General features: G+C 37.9%; 1 protein-coding gene across 1 annotated transcript in view; it reads right to left on the reverse strand.

Moving 5' to 3' along the window:
* Positions 1 to 21,164, reverse strand: part of lrp1bb (low density lipoprotein receptor-related protein 1Bb) — a 259,749-nt gene that overhangs the window by 109,740 nt on the left and 128,845 nt on the right. Inside the window, exons 13-21 of the mRNA XM_072397335.1 lie at positions 17,980 to 18,199; positions 17,193 to 17,382; positions 13,993 to 14,115; positions 13,511 to 13,654; positions 11,603 to 11,728; positions 10,591 to 10,704; positions 5,421 to 5,501; positions 4,327 to 4,497; positions 1,464 to 1,646 (exon numbers count right to left, since the gene is read on the reverse strand). Coding sequence (XP_072253436.1) covers positions 1,464 to 1,646; positions 4,327 to 4,497; positions 5,421 to 5,501; positions 10,591 to 10,704; positions 11,603 to 11,728; positions 13,511 to 13,654; positions 13,993 to 14,115; positions 17,193 to 17,382; positions 17,980 to 18,199 — 1,352 coding nt within the window. The remainder of the gene's footprint in view (positions 1 to 1,463; positions 1,647 to 4,326; positions 4,498 to 5,420; positions 5,502 to 10,590; positions 10,705 to 11,602; positions 11,729 to 13,510; positions 13,655 to 13,992; positions 14,116 to 17,192; positions 17,383 to 17,979; positions 18,200 to 21,164) is intronic.

A 21,164-nucleotide genomic window follows, 5' to 3' on the forward strand; every position in this document is an offset into this window, starting at 1 on the left:
TAGGTCCATCACTACTGCAAAAATAACCACTTTCGGATACAGGTTTTTAAATATTGCCTAAGAGGGCACTATGCTCTTCTGGAGAGGACAAGCACACCAGTGCAGAGAAGTGTGACACAGCAGAATTATAGTAATTAATAATTGTGTAGTCTAATCAACCTGTCACCATGCTGGATGGCCTCCATTCTTGATAAAACTGTCAAGGGATAAGCAGCAAAGCTGTAGAGCTTAAAGCGGAGTGCAAGTGAGTTTATTTCTGACTCTCCTCTTACAGTTTTCAGAAAGAAAGAAGGTGCTGGCTTTAGGTTGATGGACTATTCAAAACTCACTTTTTTGGTCCTGATTGGTTCAATAGCACAGGAATGCTCCACAGTGTAGAGTAGTTAAGCCTTCCTGTGAAGGGAAGGAAAGCCCTTTGGCACTTTAAATAAGTGATACAATAAAAACTTAATGAAACTCTAAAGAGCAGAACGAAAGAGTGGAGACAGAAATTATCCATGGATAGTTGAGAGTATCTTGTTTCACTTTTACTGTGATGGCTAGATACTTTACAGTATTTAAAACAATTTATTCAAAGTAAGGACAATATTTTGTCATGTGTTAATTAGATTACAAGCTTTAGATTAAGTTCTAGTTGGAAACCATCATTTCTAAATCCGATATGAAATTCATGACCGTGTTAGACAAGAAAAGTAGAATTCTAATTATGTTTGATGCATTTACATATTATTTTTACATTGCTTCTATGTGACAGCTAATGAGCTGCAGAAATTTAATGATTTTGAAATGCTCTCTTAACTCCCATGTGAATTTTATGTATCTGTTAGACACAGATCAGCCACTACATTGTGACCAACTGCCTAATAATGAGTAGCTCCTATTCATGATATCAAAATAGCTCAAAATAGTCAGGGCATAAACAAAGAGCATAAGAACATCTGAGAAAGTCTGGGAGTGTAAAATACTGGGATCCCTTGAGCTCTCTGAGTTGTAGACTGGGGTGTTTGTAGATTCACTTGCTTCCATCAGGCCATCAGATCCCACCAGATTGAAATCTAAGGAGTATGGAGGCTGGATCAAACTCTTTGTCATGTTCTTTGAGCCCTTGAAAAGTTGGAGAAGTCGGACCCTGCTACTGGAGCTGGAGGGGATGTGGATGTGATGTTATGGCTGAGTGGTGTATGTTTGTATGTCTGCAACCCAGAATTAAAAGACTCTGGAGGAGCATTTGAATTTCAACAAGATACGATTCCTCAACTTAATCCAACAAAAGTCAACCTTTATCCAAAACCATTGGAAGACAATCTAAAGCAATGTAACATGTATTAGTTATTTACTAAACCTTTGCTGACCAAGATACTACAACAATGCCAGTAAAGGCAATAACTGAGTGCTACTTTTGGCATCTTTTACCACAAACCTTGCTGTTGTTGGGGTACTTTTTTATTTCTGATATTCACTACCTGTATCTTTGCAGGTAAACTTGGCTTTGGGGTCACACATCCTTTTGGTGCCCTCGCAGTCTTTCTCATCACTCCCATCCTCGCAGTCTTTGTCTCCATCACATCTCCAACGTTCTGGGATGCAGGTTCCATCTATGACACAGTGGAATTCCTCCCCACTGCACTCAATCTCGGATGGCAGCACTAGAAAATAAGCAATTCAGCAACTGATGCTTCAGGGTTCTACTGCAATGGTAAACAGCAAAACTGTAATCAGTTTTTTTACATGACATCTTTTAAAGTTTAGGAATAACTATAAATATATTTGGAGGCAGAGCATTTGGCATCTTAGAACCAACAAAGGAACTTATTTTTAGGCTTGGTGTTTAAGGATTCAACAGGTATGTGTTACACTGTATGTTTTAGAGGTACTGTTGCAATTTTTGCAAATAACAAATAAACACATTTAAAAAATAAGATAAAATGTGTATTTCAATCTTACAAAATGATTCTAAATCAAAATAAGAAAAATTATTCATGATATGATCCATTCAGTGTATAAATAATAAATGTTGTTAGAAATTTGAAAAAGAATTTCCTTCATTTTTAAAAGTGAAACTTTTTAAACTTTTTTTCTATTTTTTATTTTTCCCCAACAACAAAAACACAGCTAAGTCTAATTCAACCCAATGAATCAGACAGGGGGAGAGGAGAGGCACTCAAATCCCATCAGGGGATAGTTTGATGAATTATCTAAACATTCTAGTGACAAGCAAGTGAGCTGTGAGCTTTTCTTTTTAGGGTCTTGCATTACGTCTGGTAATTTGATTAAATGATTGAAGCCCTGATGGTAAAATGCCCCAGCACAGAGAGCAAGTAAGTTTGTGTTACATGAGTCAGAATTTAAATATGGTGGTTAAATTGTTACACATACAGTTGCAACATCTACATTAAAAATACTCATTTGAATTGCAAATAAAATATTTTGCGTACTAAAAAAGATTTATGAGCGTATGTGCATTTAGAAATGTTCAGCTCCTTTGTAACAGCTTAATGTGTTAAAGTGTGATGATTAAGGCGAGACATGGCAGGTGAATACAGATTTTTCATCAACTGGTCAATTTGGAGATTTTGGGTTATTTGGTTTCCATAACATATCTTCTTTCAGACTTGTATTAAGAAAATGGGAAAAATACACATGACAGCTTTTCATTTTACTATACTGTGTGTGTATATAGATCTCTCCTACATTCTTCAAAATATGCTTTTTAGTCTAAGACAGTATGCAGCACCAGTGTTTTTATCTGCTCACTCTCATGTCGCTCTCATGTCTCCCCAAATTTGATCTCCCCCAAATCCCTCTGTATCAGCTCCCAAATATGAGAGTAAAGATTTTTTTCTCAGCCCCAAATCTCATTGGCTAATCTCAATTTTGGACAGTGACATTTGTTCAGATGTATCATGTGACATTTTCTGGTAGCTTATAGCAGGACCTTTATAAAATGCCAATGGTTGCAGATCTAAATCATTCCCAAAGAAAAGGACAACAACTGTCATGTTGTGGAGGACACAGGAGAAAACAAACTAAAAGATCAGCTGATGAAACATCCTCAATGTGTCAATGTGCAAGTTGTCACTCATAAAACAAGAGTGCATAGATGACCAGTGTACAACACAGCCACGACAGACGAGTTTAGAATTGACTTATGAATTAGGTTATTTGGCCTAACAGAGAATGTGGAGATGTGGCACAGTGTTGCTTGCTGGGACAGGAGCACCATCTTGTGAGGAATGCTTTCCCATGTACAGCTTTAAGTCAGTATAGTGACAATAAAGATGTTTTAAACTCATAAAATTTTAGTTTCTTTAATTATCAGATATGTTTAGCATTTGATTATGAAGAATACATATTGACTGAGATATGATATTAGAGGTTGATCCTACAGTTGGAATGTAGGATGATGGCAATTCTGAAGTTCTAATTTAGTGTATGTTGCTCAGATGCCAACAAAGTAAGCAAGAGTACAATATGAAGTTGAAAATATGACGTCAACTTCACATCTAGTATTGAACAGGATAGTGTTTAAAACCAATACTGATCCACAGAATTATGGGTTCTTTAGCAGTTTGCTGCTCGTGTGTTGCTTCTGTGTATTATATTAGTGTTTATACATCGAGTCCTCCTCAAGTAGAAGCCAGAAATGTAAAACATTTCTTTTTTTAAATTCAACAGTGTTGGAAAACCTGTGGTTCATCTCAGAACTTAATAGAAACACAGCAAGAGTTTAACAACAAGAGTTGAGTTTCTTTTCTTTCTGTGTTTCTGTCTGGCTGTAACAGTTGTGGTATCGTGGATAACATTACAGACAAGTGTACCAGTGCCACTGCGTGTTGCTCTGTTCAGATAAAAGACATGCTGTGTAATCCATTTTTCAGCTTTGATGCGTTCTACATATTCTACCTTTTTTTTCTATGATTCAGATCAGATAGATTGGCTGAAATCTGATTTGATTTCTAACAAACATGTCCAGAATTTTACAATTAAACTATCTTTGATAGCCATTTTTTCTCGTATCCACTCCAGTAGCACTTACACGTTACACATTACACATTTTATCCTAAAAACATGTCAAAGATCAATGTTCTTCTGACTGTTGAAAGTAATGAACTTAGGCTCCAACATGTCAACAAAATGCAACAAAAACATACTGGAAATGTATGAAAATTACATATGCACATCTTTGGTTATATAAAACCTAATTAGCATATTGAAATACAAAATTTCTGGAAACTTTCTAAAGAAAAATTAACTGTCCTATATGTTCAGCTGTAGTGCCTAAGCCTAATACTCAAGCATTTGAAATAGTAACACAGGCATTCTTACATGCAGAGCCCCCTCTGCAGGTTGTGTTTTCATCACTGAAGTCGCCGCAGTCGTTGTCACCATCACAAGCCCAGTGGTCTGGGATGCAACGTCCACTGCTACACTGGAACTGATTGTTAGAACAGGTCTGGATGCAGCCCACTTCATCACTGCCATCACCACAGTCATCATCTGCACAGACGAGAAAACACTAATAAAAGTTGTGACCACACAAAATATCACAGCGTGTACAGTACTGGACACTCCCTTGAGCCACCCTTTCATTCTTTTTTTATATTTTGCTTCAAAGCAATGAGGCTTTCTTGTAATCATTTAAAGTGGAGCAACAGTTCTCCAGATTTTCTGAGCTTCTTTAATAGTTTTTCTTTTGGTATCGCCTGCATTATCACTACTTTTCAGTCCGGTCCTTGTACCTAATAACTTTAGCTTGTAGCTGAAAAACATGTTATATCTCAACAAGCTGTGCAGTGTGTCATTTCAAAATCTGTGGAAACTGGATAAATGGAGGACAAAAGAAAAAAAGGAGTATATCTATAGAAGATGAACATTATCTGAGAGCGAAGCAAAGCACTGACACAGCATCCGGGAGATGCATTTGATCATTCAGTTTATACATCTACTGTTCACTGAAGCCTCATCACAAATGTTCTCCATGGAAAGGTGGCTGTCAAGAAGCCATTCTTAAGGAAGCGAAACAGGGAGAAAAGGCTGAGGTATGCCAAATGACACAAGAAGTGGACTGAAAATCAGTGTGAACAAGTCTCATGGAATGATGAATCTTCCCCAGAGCCCTGACCTCAACATTACTGAGGCAGTGTGATATCATCTTGACAGGACGGAACACAAGAGGTTGATCTTCTACATTTTTTTTTTGTTGTTTGTGTGTGTGTGTGTGTGTGTGGTGCATGCTCTGGGTCAAAACTCCACTGCAGTAGCTCTTATACAGCTAAAGAAGAGCAGAAATTACAAGAAAGCTTGTCTAATTACTGCACTTATTTTGCGTTTATTTGACGGCTTTTGCACAGTACAGTAATCCAGAAGCCCCGTGGGCACGTTTGTTTATAAATTGTTTATATATGGTGAAAAGTCCCCACCTGAATCACAGTGCCATTTGACGTTGATGCATCGTCCATTCGAGCAGCTGAACTGGGTGAGGGGCTCGCAGGTGGGGAAGGCTGAAAAGGTTTGTACACATGTAAACTTCAAATAGAATCCGAGGCCAACTTCAATGAACATTTAGAAACAACAATTTTACAACTGACAATTTTAATTTGGTGACTACACAGAATATATCTTTCCTCACTAGTATGTTGTCCTACCAGATCTACTTTACGCCCACAGGAATTATTGTTCATTATATTGTGTTAGTTTGTTCAAAAGGTGATCTTTGAGCGGTAATATAACTACGCAGTCTTGATTGTACGTTGACTGAACTCAGGTCATCACATCACTGCAACAATTTAAGATGAATAAACTCAATGCATTCATAGGAGCTTATATAGAGTTGTGAAGGGTCCTTCATCTCGTCAATGTTGTATTTCAAGTAGAGAAAAAAAAACAAAAAAAACCAGAACTGTAATAGTTATAATTCCCTTTGAACACTAATAATATGAGTGTAAAATTCCACTGCAATTAATTAAATACTTTATATTTTAGTTACTTTACTAGAAAAGTTTAAATTATGGTCACACTCCAGTCTATATTGAACTTATACGGTTGAATGTTAAGGAATACTTGGCGCATTCTTTGTTATAGGTGGCCCTGGTTAAAAGTTGAAAATGATGAGAAATTCCTCTTTTGATTAAAGTTTTGTACCCAGAGGAGCCTTGAGTTGCAGTGTTCTATTCACCACAGGTTCTATCTTCGCATTTCATCTCGTGATCAATGCCTCCAATCACAAAACTTGATGTAAAAACATGCTGACCCTGAAATGGAAAGCAATCTTTGCACTAACAGCTTCCACCTATCGTTACTCGTCACCTTCACGACAGAGCATTCTTTCAGTTTTCCACATTTGGTTCTGCTTCATTTTTATCTCATAATGCACTTCAGTTCAGTTAACCAATCTACATACACTGCCCGTCCCACACTCTAATATTTTGCCGGACTGCCTTTTGCTTTGATTACAGCACACATTCGCTGTTCCATTGTTTCGATAAGCTTCTGCAATGTCACAACTATTGTTTCCATCCAGAATTGCATTAATTTTTTCACCAAGATCTTGTAGTGATAGTGGCAAAGTCTTCTCCAGCACATCCCAAAGCTTCTCAATGTGGTTAAGGTCTGGACTCTGTGGTGGCCAATTAATGTCAGAAAATGATGTCTCATGTCCCTGAACTACTCTTTCACAATTTGAGCCCAATGAATCATGGCATTGTCATCTTGGAATATGCTCGTGCCATCAGGGAAGAAAAGAATCCACTGATGGAGTAACCTAGTCATTCAGTATAGTCAGCTGACCTCATTCATTGGGCACATAATGTCGCTGGACATAGACCTGACCAACTGCAGCAACCCCAGATCATATCACTATCCCCACAGGCTTGTACAGTAGATACGAGGCATGATGGGTGCATCACTTCATCCGCCTCTCTTCTTACCCTAATGTGACCATCACTCTGGAGCAGCGTAAATCTGGACTCATCGGCCACATGACCTTCTTCCATTGCTCCAGTCCAATCTTTATGCTCCCTAGCAAACTGAAGCCTTTTTTTTTACCAGTTAGGCTCACTGATAAGTGGTTTTCTTAAGGCTAATGATGGTTCCCCACTATCCTTCCAGTTTTAATAATGCGTGGGACAGTTCTTAACCCAATTTTAGCAGTTTCAGCAATCTCCTTAGATGTTCTTTTTTTGCATGATGCATGCCAAAAACTTAACCCTTCTGCAACAGATTAACATTGTTTCCACGACCACAGGACGTGTCTTCCGACATGGTTGCTTAAGAAATTAAAAGCTACTCATTGCATCAGGGTTTAACAACTTGTTGCCAGCTGAAACATAATCATCAATGCTGTAATTATCCAATGGGATACTTACCTATTTGCTTAGTTAAATCCAGATAGGGATTCATTCAGGAATCTGTCCTCACCAATATATAATACAACATACATAAAATCGGTCAAGGAACTGTCATGAAGTATTCTGGTATACCTCATAAAGATTGATATTTTTACAGCTGTAGCAAATATAGAAGATAGATTATACCGTATTTTGTGGCTGATGACATTGACAGCATTGACAATCGTATTCCCCTCATATAACAGTCTTGTTTCAGCATACTGTACATTAGATGCCTGAAGCTTTATTGACTTCTGTATGAAATACAAGTCTACATTTGAATTGATTTGTTGGCATCTGCTGCAGCTGTCTGGAAAACCTTAGGCGCTTCTGAGGAAATACATTGTATCTTTATCATACAAGTGTAGTTCCCAGTCGGCTACATTTCCCTCAAATGTGTTGGGCCTCACTGACAGCACACGGCTGCCTGAAATTTAACATTTGCTGAGAATGAGGCACAAACATGCATAAATTATGACGATTTCAAGTACACAGTAAGCACTGCTAAAAATGAAACGCCGGCATCCATAAATAATGATGGCTTCAAGAGAACAGAGAGCCCAACTGAAGACATGTGTGACAACTACTAAACTACTGACAAACAAAATCCAAATTAGCATCAATCTCTAAGGCAGCCACCATTGAGCTTCAGGTGTTCCAAAACCCACAGTAGCTCCACTGAAGCTGAGTGAGCTGCCAGAGCCACACAGTGGAGTGCCTGCAGAGAAGTAACGCCTGAGGAAGCTCAGACAACAGTATGGAAGAGAATATGTTTTGCTGCACAGCTTGATTATGATTGAATGAAGCCGAGCATGAACTTTAATTACTGCTTACACCCTGGCTGTTTGTGACTGCGTATTGAAGCAGCTTAAGACACACAAAGGGAGGCTGAGGAGATACAGCACAGAGCAGCATTTGGCAAACATCAATCACTGTTAAAGGCTGATTTAATACAAATAGTGATTAAAGAGAATCTTAAAACCTTTACCCTCGTCATCCTTTAAATGTACACTGCTTATTCATCTTGTTCAACTTCACTGCTGAAAACATCTTTTACAGCCTCAACCCCCCCACCACACCCCTCACATAAAAGGTTAAACACATCTTCAAAGAACTCCAAAAAGCTCAGGCCATCCTGGCTTGTGATGCTTTTTTTAAATTCATGTTTTCTAAGAATAATCCAGAACGCAGACTGCAACTTTTAACTGCCTGAATCTGACAGATTTTATAATACCATAGAGGCACTACTTCAGAACAGAGAACTACTGTACAAAATTATTCTGTTTGCTCATCATCACCCCTTTCAGCTGTTGCCACCAGTGAGGACATGTCTAGCACTTGATCCAAAAGACACAGCATCAATAAATCAGGGATGAAATGCTTTCAGCCAAGCAAAATAAAGCATGTGAACATGACAATACATTCCAAAAAGGACTGGTTATGGCCAATAACACTATTTTCAAAGCAGTCCAGTGTGTAGAAAATTAGAAACTAAATTTTTACTGAAGTTCCTCTCGAAATGCATTGTTCTAAGTGTTCTGTCTAAGAAACTCACTTTTCAGCTAGTGTCCTTCATCTGGGTCATCTTAAAACATCCAAATAGCAGCCTTTTAAGTAGATATGAATATCCAAAGCAGCCATTCAAACACATTTGCACACAAGTCGACAAATGTGACACTTGAAGTGGTTTATAGGTTGGAGCAACCATCTGTATCTCATGATACTTCAAAAACTGAATTTGACTAACATATCTCTGACAAATCTCTGTACAAAAAATGAATATAGATTTAAATAAAATTTGACTGTTTTAAAAAAAAAAAATTGAAGTTTCTGCAAAAAATATGGGTGTCATCACATCCTGAGTACCAAATGTCTTGGCAATCCATTAAAAAATTAGGACGTTTCACTGCCAGTTAACCAAAAGAAAGTGTCTGCACTTTCATCAACTCAACACAAAACATTAAGTGCATCTGCACACAGCTTATGCTGCTGACTTCCAAGTTTTTAGTAATAAAAAAATGTTTTACAACCTTAAATTTAGACAAAGTCAGGGTAGAATGAAAATGGGAAAAAAAATTAAATTCTTACATTTACTTTGACTTATGCAGACACTATGAACCCAAAATATTTCACACTTTTTCTCATCAACTTAATTTTACTGATTCAATGTCACAGCTGAAAACATCTTTTATATCCATTTTTGCTTGCAGACCTGAAAAACATTCCAAAAACCAACAAACAAACAAACAAAAAAAGACGATTACAAAAAGGAGTGGGGACAATTTAGAGCAAGTGAAAAGACAAATGATTATGTTATTTCATACTGGTGATGATGCAGTGGATCTCCAGTCTGTCAGGAAATGTTTGAGAAAATCACTGAAATGTTTCTCAAACAAACTGAAAGGGATTTTTCAAATTTCTTCCTTGACAGACAATTTAAGCAATCTGGAGGAAATTCAGTGTGTAAAGGACAATGCTGCAAGTCTTCTTGGACACGTGATTTTTGATTTCTCAGATAGCACCGCATCGAGAACGGTCAAACATCAATGGCTGATATGACCACATGGACAAGGGATTACGGTGGGCAAAAGCAAAAACTCCATACTGCAGCACCCCTCAAGAGGTATGTGCCAAAAAGGATGGGACCAAATTAAATGTTTAATCACTTGTCATCATAAATGCCATAACACCTTTTCAGTGCTGTGAGAAGGAATGGCAACATCACAAAGTGGAAAGAATCTCTGATTTCTTGTACACCTTTGTAAAACTAAAACTAAATTAAGAGCAAGTAGGTCCATAAAATTAATTTAATCTATTAGATATTTTCCTGCAGTGCACTTCATATGGAAAAAAAAAAAGCATTTATCAAATTCAGTGTGAGTGCTGCCCAGCACGTTTTCTGTCAATCAATTAGATTAGACACTTGTTGCAGAAACTGCAAAATTATGAACGTGTTTCTGGTGCAGTCATAAAATATACAGTTACATTTTAAGTTTTGAATTTCACCAGCTGATGACACCATCATTCAATCTGCAGTGTAAATCTTCAGCTCAATCACCTCTCACAGCTTTGCTTTAGGCACAATAAATAAGATCTGTGGGTTTAGATATATAAATATTGGACATGAAATGGTGGAGTGTGAAGAGCATTCGCAGAAAACCATAAATAACTGTTTATATGTGGTAGATATCCATGCATGACTTACTGCATGATATTTCATCAGACATATCCCCACAGTCATCCTCGCGGTCACAGTGCCAGCCTCCAGGTATACACCGTCCGTTCTGGCAAGAGAAGTGGTCGGCTTGACAGGGCTGAGCTGAGAGAGAAGAAAGAGGCCACTTAATTCAATCACACCTGCATAAGTCAATGCAAGACTGCACAACAACATCTAATGTTCAGTAGATCACCAGGATGTCAATGTCCGGCCAGTTCGAACTCTTTATCACTCAATCACACAGCAGGGCTTACGGCGGCTGGAAATGTGCTGTTGTTTGATGGGCTGTCAGTCACATGCTGGTGGTCATGCACATGACAGCACACAAGCAATGTATTGCTGATATGGGATATGCATGTCAATCTGCCTGTGAGTGGGCATTCGTCATCCCCTGTCTAATGCTCATTGATTGATCCTCTAAAGATAAAAAGCTCCTGAGGGGCACCACAGAGGACGCAGAGGCAATGTGATACACTGTGAGTGCTCCTGACAGAGAGGTTCTTCTCATAGGTGCCACAACTCTCTGATACAACAGAGTACTCTGGCACAATGAGACTGATTGTGCCGCACCAAAGCCTCAAATTATAACAATGATGGCTGCCTCTGTTCAAGACTAAGGTGAATATAAGTATGTTCTTGAGATGAGAAAATTTCATCAAAACATGTCAGAGTAGAAAGATTTTACGCCTTGTTGTATAGATGAGACAACTATTTCATCTTTAATTTCATGTCTATATAGCTTGATGAGCTAAAATCAATTAAAAAACACATTAGTCCTCAGAGTAACAAAGCATTAAGCACATTGTGTTTTCCTCATATCACTACTTTTGAAATTTCCACCTTAACATTCATTCCAAGAATAAATTATACATTTTTTGCTGCAAAATGAAGCGTAAAATTATGCTAATCGATCAATTAAAGTGCAAGAAACAACCAAGACTGAGAGATGACCAATTTCATCTCCCACACTGGGGAGACATAAAAGTGATGCTGTACATACCTGAGCATGTGGTGTTGGACTCATCTTCATTGCTGCCACAGTCATTTGTTCCATCGCAAAGCCATTTTTTGGGAATGCAGCGATTGTTCCTACACTTGAACTGATCGGTGGGACAGGTGTGATTGTCTGAAAACAGATAAAATAAACTCTCAGTGATCTCACAGCTTATACATTAATAAAACTAATGACTAGTAAAAGAAAAATCATGGGTGAAAAAAAAGTTATCGCTTCAAGTAATCAGACTCACTCAACATTGAGTAATTCTAAATCTATAAACTAAGTATCAATCATCAATTTGGTACGGTTTAGGAGCCTGTGTGAGACCAGATTGGACAAAAGAATTGCTCTTTGATCTAATATCTAGTAATTATGCAACAAGTCCTAAGAGTAAAACAAGTATATAGGTTATTAGTTCATACCCTTAAATACAACCCATAATTGTATTCTTTAAAGTATCAGAGCACATCAAAGCAGACTCCATTTTCAAGCGTTCCCTTCAAGAAACCTCAAAATCCCAAAAACAACGTGGGGGTCAGGTGGCACGTCACCTGAAGCACTTTCAATCAGTAGTAGCATGTGTTCAAAACAAAAATATGACAGACTCTTTAACTTCTGAGATTTGTTCAGTAAAAAACAAAAAAACATGACAGCAGTTTACGCACTGTCACACCTTGGTTGGGTTTGGACATTAACAGATCTTGGTTAGGGTTAGAAAACATCAAGATGAGGTCATGAAAGTTGCCATCATGGACAATATTTTTACAGTTTACTTACAGGCATTCTAACACCTATTAGAGACGACACATTCTTTAAATCTAATTATAGGTCATCATTAACATCTTTATTAGGAATGATTTGTCGTCTTTTCTGATGAATAACACAATATGAAATGAACAAACTAAGTGAATCAACACCACAATGATCACGTTGTGATAAGCTATTTTTTCAGCTTAATATTAATAACTGAAGGTAGACTGTCAATACTATGAAGAAAAATAAAAGGAGTATAAATGACCTTATTGCTAGGACTTCATTATGAACACTTTTGTACTAATGCACCAAAAAGCCACTTTGGAAACCATAAAAGGTTATGATGTTTATTGTGTCTAAGATCCCCCTTAGTTTCTCCCCAGGAAATCATTTCACATAGGTCTTTTTTGTCATTTAACATTTCAGACAAGTCTCATTTGTCATGACATTGTCATTCCTAAGACAATGTTTAGTGCTATTCCACTGGGATACATCAAGATCTCAGCGTTAGACATTGCAAGTGGGAGCCAAGCTGAGAGCAGTGTTCTGGACATTTTTTTTTTAATCATCTTGTTCCCTGTCACAGTCATTGCTTCCATCATGTCAAATTAATTTTGACTTTACAGGTTATAAAAAAGTATATTCCTCTACCCAAAAGCACAGACACCATGAAGCATGTGAAATTACTAACACTGATCTGTTTATGAGAGCAGCATTGAACTGGATTTCTCCCTAAAACCCACTGTCCACTAAAATAAACCAAGTTGGATTATAATACATTCTATTACGTTATTTTAATTTTCTATCATCTTGGCAGATATGGTCACATTTTGGTGACTTGCTGCTTTTGCTTTCCACGAAAAACAAACCAACATCCAACCATCTTAAAGCATGTTTATCCAAAAAATTTGCTAAAAGTGAATCCACTTCAGCAGGAGCAAAAAGGGGAGGCAGCAGCACAATTTTCATTTCTATCTTAGTGACGTTTAGGAACATAGAAGATGACAGCAGGAGGGAATTAACTGTAAAAAGCTTTGTTTTCTTTTCTCGTTGCAAGGCTGTTCATATAGCTGTATCGACCACTATGTTGTCTGTACATGCAGTTTGTTTTTATGCCAGTGTGCAGTGTGGTGCCTGCAGACTAATCAACATCCTCACAGCAGCTGTGGCTCTCCTCATCGCTTCCATCCAGACAATCATCGTCTCCGTCACACTTCCACAAGGCCCGTATGCAGCGATGATTATGGCACTGGAACTCATCACTTCTGCATCGAGGTGACTCTGAACCGCTGGTGGAAGCTTCTGGGGAAAAACAGCAGGAAGACAAATTCAAATTCATCCGGGGATTGTCTTTGACATGTGTTTAGGGGAAATTATCGCCATAGCTATAACAGGCAAATCTCAACAAAAATCTCACGACCCCACAGAGTGTGAATCAACTGGGATTTGGTTAATATTTCTAGAGGTCCACGGGGATAATTTTTCAACAGTATGCATTTGTTTATTAGCAGATTTCCATGTGAAAAATTAAACGGCTGCTATCTGATCTTTGTCCCATAGGATAAAGCCGGGATTACAGTAAAACTAGCAAAAGATTATCTCGGGTCTTTTGTTATGTCTGATTCATTACGTCTTCCTACCTGCACAGGTGACATTGTTCCTCTCCAAAACCTGGTTGTCAGCACAGGCACACACTCTGCCTCCAGGGATGGCGAGACAGAGGGTTCCACAGCCTCCATAATTCACACTACATGCATTGTCACCTGGGGAAATAGATTGCAAATACAGTAAGGTATCTTGTTCATTTTAATTCTCCCATTTCAGAGTCCAGTTAAAGAACCACATTATTATTTTGCTTTATCTGTTTTAGAACCTTCCACCACTATAAAAGCTACAAAATAAATCCTCTCTCTGATACAAAACTAATTTCCTGCCTTATAGAGACATACCAAGTGTATGCCATGTGCTGCACAGCCATACGTCAAGTGAATTATTGGAAACGTTGTTGGTGAGAGACATTTGACATTTTTATCATTCTTGGAGGAATAATTTGTCTTTCTGGGTAAAGCTGACATTCTCCAATAGAAAAAGTCCCACATAAAGTTAAGGCATGAGACACCTTTGTCACTTTTAATTTAACATAGTGCCCAAAGCCAGCGCCTGAGCCAATGAGATAAAGCTCTTCGTTTTGTGAGTGCCAATCAGCAATACTCAAAGTACTGGACAGTCAATTAATCTATTCAGTTACATGAACAATGAAAAAATGTCTAGTAAATTCTTTTAATGCCGTTAACTAGTCTGTGCACGCAGCAGTTAACTATTCACTTGTGTCATTGGCTCAGTGGGGCACTGTTCTACTCAAAATACACAACTTTGATGCTGCTGTGTGAAAATGGCTATTTTAGGATGCATTATGAGACTCCAAGTATGTCACTTGACTGTGTGAAAAAGAAATATTTCTTTCGATTTAGAGCACTATTTCTGAGTTAAAAAGCCAATTATTAAATGAAAAAAAATCCTTCCCGTCAGGGCCAGTGAAGCTCTCCACAGACAGCAATATTCGATTTGTCTCCTATCAGTTCTCTCAGCAATATAACAACATGAATCCATCATCATTTGTTAAAGAAGTGAAAAAGGTATGCAGGTTCTCACTCCCAGAGTGTCAAAATTGCGATTCTGTCAAAGTCTGCTGCTGCAGCATTTGATTCCAGGAGCAAAGGATGCATCATTAATTATCAACAACGTCATCATAATCCAGTAGGATGATTGGTGGTGGAATAGGTTGTAAGCTTTTTTTTTCTTTAACAAGAACAAAGAAAAGACAGCACATCACTCCAGTTGTGGCTCATTTGTACTGATTAAGATTTGTTTTTAAGTCCTTTGATTTTTTTTCCCCCCACAGCACATTGCGGATATGCTAACCCCTTTTTTTCCAGGTCACTTTCATTGCATCATTATTTCATTTCACTTTCATTTCTGGTCATGATTGCAATTACTAGTTTCAGTCTCTGACTCCAGCCTTTAAACCAAAGCTTACCAAGACCTTCGTTCAACACTCACAGACTCTGAAACTGTGTTCACTTGCAAATTAAATCTTGCTCCACCATCGACTATCTCAAGTCAAATTTAAAGACACATATTTCTTCTCTTGTCTTAGTTTCAAGTCTACTATCAATTCATTGAGCAACTCATTATTTTGTTATTACTGGTGGACTTTTACAATCTCTATAATATTTTATTTTACTTTTAATATCTTATTTGCTACTTTTATTCATCTTGGATTTTCATATCCTGTTATATCACTTTGTTCTAATCCATTTGTTTTTAATATATGTTATTCAGTTCTTTTATTTCCCTAAATAGAAAGCCCTTTGGTTAAACCTCTGTTGTTTTGAATTCTGCTCTATATATAAAAGTGACTTAATTTTCATTGTGGAGGCTTTATTTCCACTTCCAAACGTGAACTTATTTTTACTTACACAAAACAATTTGCATTAGTTGTGTCCCATCTGACACAACTGAACAATATCTTTTAATTGTTTTAGGCACCAAAACTAAACCATTTTTGGTTTGGGCATCAGAGTTTGGGCATGAACTGTATAGGTGTAAGAAAGGATCCAGGTCTTATTTGACCCAAGAAGTGTTTGAAAACATAATTGTAAAATCTGGGGTTCTCCAATAAATTCAGTATTTCTCAGCCAACACAATCATGAAACAAAAATGATTTGAAAGATTAAATCAGAATGTTGATTAAAACATGTCTTGAATATGATGAGAAGCCTTGTGAGATGCTTGCATGACTTCAGGCTTGAAAGGTAAAAAAACAGAAACGTCACTCCAGATCTGAGAGGAATGTGCACACATTTCAAAAGATGTCCATGTCCAAAACGTATTAGTATGAAAATAAAGTTGCAGAAATGATGAGATTGTTAAAGTTATTCATTGTCCATTGTTCAGTACAAATACATGTTAAGGCAAAGTGATATGGACTTTTAACCATACACTTACCCGGCTAAATATCTACACCTAGGCATGTATTATTTATGCCTAATCCTAACTAACCCCAAAAAGCACAAGACATAAAGTGAAAAGACTACCACTTGATTCTTGTGCAAAAAAAAATCCATGGTCTAATATCACCGTTAGACCCCTGCCTATTGCCTCCTAAAAATTTTGGAAAATGTTTTAGTTGAGCAAAAATCATGTTTCATCTTCAAGTGATGCCAAATATAAACATTTTACAATTTGCAAAAGAAAAGAGAAGCAACATTTTGTAGCCTTGAAAATGTAGTCATTTTATTATTTTTATCATGTAGCAGTTTAATGCAAAATGTAGGCAAATTAGGATTGTGTGTAAATGCTGGCAGATAATAATTAGAAAATACATAATGTGAAAGTAGTGTGTGTTTCACTGAAGAGTGTATCTATTTCACATTTTGGAGTTCTGAGACTGCATTGAATATGAGTGGGTTAAACCCTGCACATTTGATAGGGCCACTAAAGGGTAATCAGCACATTAAAATCTGATGGCATGAGGACCTGAAAAAGTGGCATTATTTGGAAGTAAAATTAGAACTCAAAGTGGTGTGAAAGTCACCGTCACTGCTGATCAGTGAACACTATGAAAAGTGACACCAACAGTCAGTTATGTAACTCTGTTGTTTGCATCATACAAAAGTGCTTTCTCATTAGGGCAATAGGTATTGGGCAGATGCATGTCTAGACACACAGCACAAAAAAGTCCTATTTCCAGTGTAAAACAGCCGATTTCTCTAGGTAAGGAAGCAATTCACGATTCAGCGGCACTGGACATGAACTAAATGATGGGACTGCAGCCAACCTTGCTGACTTTGTGCATCATAGACACGCAGGCCAAATAGCGGTGGTCTCTCACTCCGCAGCAGTGTGACATCGCCCGTGGACAAGTCCAGCTGGAATACCGAAGCATTCATGTACTCCGTCCAAAAGATGAAATTATGATAATGAGAGATTCCGAAAGGATGGTTCAGCTCTTTTCCTCTGTACACCACCTGCAACATGAAATGAAATGCAGTATAATCAAAGGATTAAGAGAGCTACAGAGAAACACCATGAGCAACAGCAAAATCAATCGTCTCAAACAGGGCTTTAACTGTTTGGATATAGGCTTAGATATTATTGAGGATTTGATGAAAGTTATTCAGTTTCTTTGCACAAATGTATCAACACTGAGCTGTTCACTTGGAATAATGTTTGTGAGATTCTTGGGATTGATTAAAGAGCATTTGCAAATACTTAATTAAGCTTATATGCAAGCTCAACTACAGTTAACAGGAACAGTTGAGGAAGAAGGGAGGTCTAGTTGAGAGTTGTTAAGTGAAGGGAAGAAATGGTCAGTAATTTCACTGCTTTGAAGATTAACATAATCACTATTCAAATTTTAAATAAGTAAATTTGGGCTCCGATAACGTTTTTTCAACACTGAACACATAATATTTGCATTCACACACCCACTGACTATTCATATGAGAACAAATTGATGCATGTCTTTTTATTCAAAAAGTGGCAAAAATAGCTAGTTAAAAGCACACAACATTATTCATGCAGCTGAATCACCACAGTTACGTAGATGCAAGATCAGACTATACCATCCTTCCCGTTCCGTTCAGGTGAATCTTCTCGATGTGATCGTAGTAGGCATCACACCAGTACATAGTGCTGGTACTATGGTCCAGTGTCAGACCGTTAGGCCACAGCATGTTGGAGGTGACGAAAATGCGACGGTTGGATCCATCCATCCAGGCCTTTTCTATCCGGCCTATGCTGTCATTAACCTCATCCTCCTCCCAGTCTGTCCAGTACATCCAGCTATTATACAAAGAGTACAAGCAATTATTGCATTAATATACAAGATGAATCATTACCCCCTTCGATTCAGTGGGGCATGTTATGCAGCAGCATCAGTGGATCATACCCTGACCACTGATCACATCTTATATTCAAAGTTATTCAAAGCCACTTGTTTTTACTTCTTATCAATCAAAACACGTGTCCCACCGAATCATATATTCTATATCGATGTAAAATGCGGGACTTTTGTTACGGATGCCTGTGCAATGCTGGATTTCTACTTTATTTTATTTTATATACACTGTGAGGAATTGCTGCAAATTTACAGAGGATCCATGACAGTATCTTACTGTATTTACTCAAAATTGTAAATTACAGTTAAATCCATGTCTCTCGCAAATCCTCAAAGCGGCTGGCTGAGGGCCAGTTCCCTTATGTATTTATTTGTTTCTTTGAAACAGAAGCTGACAGGGCAAGTGCCATCTGGAAAGCCAAGCCTGCTCTGATTGGTTGGCTTCAGTTCCCCAAACAAGCACTAGCCATCATTTTGCATCAGCTCTGCTGAAATTCAATGCCTACCTAAGTCATCATTACTCTATATTACTATTTTTCAAGCATGTTTCAGACAATGACAAATTATATACCATTATCAATATTAAAATACCAAATATTGATTCAACGGGGGACTAACCAACTCCACAAAACACTCCCTCACTGTCACCACAGGTATAGTGGCTTGCTGGATTATTGACAATTCCTGTTGTCACACAGAAGGGTACGTTTAAATTGAAGGTCTTTAGGAAATGTTGGATTTTCCATTTCTTACTACATACATATATATATATATATATATATATATATATATACACACACACACACAATAGGATGACACAGAATAACAAACTATGTAACAAACTGTTACATAGCTCACTGTGTTCTTTGACTTCTCCAGAGCTTTTAATACAATACAGTCTGTACAGTTATATAAGAAGCTGCAAAAAATGTAGATGCCTCGACAACCAGATGGATCATTGACTACCTCCCAAAGAGACCAGAGTTTGTGAGACTTAAGGGCTTGTGTCTGAGAAGGTGGTCAGCAGTACAGCAGCACCACAGGGGACTGTACTCTGACCATTTATCTTCACCTGGCCTGTACACCTCCGACTTCGAGTACAACTCAGAGTCCTGTCATCTCCAAAAACACTCAGATGACTCTGCAGTTGTTGGCTGTATCAGTGATGGACAAGAGGTGAAGCATAAGTCAATCACTTTGTCTGGACAAGCTATACCTCATAAGGAAACTCAGGTATCTCTATGTCTGCACTAAGATGTTGAATATCTTCTGCAAATCTGTGATGCAGAGTGCAATCTGCTTTGTAGACATATTTTAAGACAGCAGCATCAGAGCCAGAGACTCAAGGAGACAAACTGATGAGGACAGTTGGCTTTGTGCTGGGGACTGCACTGGACCAAGCCCCTGGAACTGTGCAAATAAGAATGTTGATTAATGCAACATAATGATTTCCCTTTAGGATGAATAAAGTATTTTTTTTTATTTAATCTAATTTACTGTATTATATTGTAAGTAAGATTAGATTAAGATCAGATTTATTGTCATGCAGATACAAGGAAATACACATCCAGGTTGGCACCTGTTGAACACACACATGGACATGGTCACACACTCATGGAGATAGATGCTATACACTGGAGCGATGGGCAGCCATTCACAGCACCTGGGGAGTATGGTGCCTTGCTCAAGGGCACCTTGGCCATGGCAAGGAGGTGGACTGCCACCCATCCTGCTGTCTGTTCACTGATCTTTGAGGGGTGAGAGTGAGAATTGAACTGCCAAACTTCCGGTTATTGGACGACCCACTGTAACCACTGAGACACGGCCGCCCCACAAAATCCAAATTACAGTAATACACTTTTTCAATAAATTATAGTAAATATAGTTTAAATTGCCTGCATCTCCACTCCCAGTGTTTTTTAAGTTAACTTCTGTGAAATGCTGTATTAGTGTTCATGATATAAACCCTTGTCGAGCATTATAGTTGTGCCATCACAAAAATTCATTGTGATTTCCCAAAGGCGAAATCAGATAATTTAACATGGAGAATGTGCTTAACAGCTTTAAAAAAAATCTGGCTTTTGAAGCCAAAGTACTTCTTGGCTGTACATCAAGGTATAGTTAGATGTCTCATATTCCCTACCACAAAAAAGAAAACAGAAAACAAGGCTTTTACTGTATCCTCAGTATGCTGAGACTATAACTTTCAATGGGTCTGTGGTATTTGAAACATGATTGGGTCAACAATTTGACGCGATCTTCTCTGTAGTAACCATGCCCAGGGGAGTTGGTCTATTTGAGTGTTGCTGACTGAGCCGCGTGCCCCCTGCTTCTCATCAATGGTAGAGGGCTGGCTCGGGGAAGATGAAACAGAATGGGATATGGAGGTGAATGAAGACTTACTCTGTCTAGAAGTCATCTTTATGACCTCATGAATTATTCACAGGACACTCTCCACACACACACATGCACATATGTCTGCACACAGACAGATACAGAAAGATACTATATCGGATGAACACCATGGATTATTATTATAACTATTACTTTGACTAAAAATAACAACTGAAAACCATACTTTCATATTTGCATGATGCATTGAAGTCCTTTTACAGTAAAACATGGCAACAATTATTGGGAAATAGATTCCATAGTGTGAGCATCTACAAGGTATATATTCTACAGTTTACACACGATCATCAACTGTGAGCATGGGCAAGTTACCTAAACCAAATTGAAATGGCTTGAGCACAAAAGTGAGAGGTTGAAAACAGGACCCCACACCATGAGAGGAGAGTTTACACAGGCTTTGTTAGTCCTTCTCTAGTCTGCCATTTCTTTGCACTCAGATTACAGCCTCTTCAACTCAAAAAACTACATGGCCTTTAACTTAATACCTTATTGACATTA

The sequence above is a fragment of the Leuresthes tenuis genome, unplaced genomic scaffold (assembly GCF_036924035.1).
Source record: "Leuresthes tenuis unplaced genomic scaffold, fLeuTen1.0.hap1 SCAF_12, whole genome shotgun sequence".
In the NCBI taxonomy this organism is placed as follows: domain Eukaryota; kingdom Metazoa; phylum Chordata; class Actinopteri; order Atheriniformes; family Atherinopsidae; genus Leuresthes; species Leuresthes tenuis.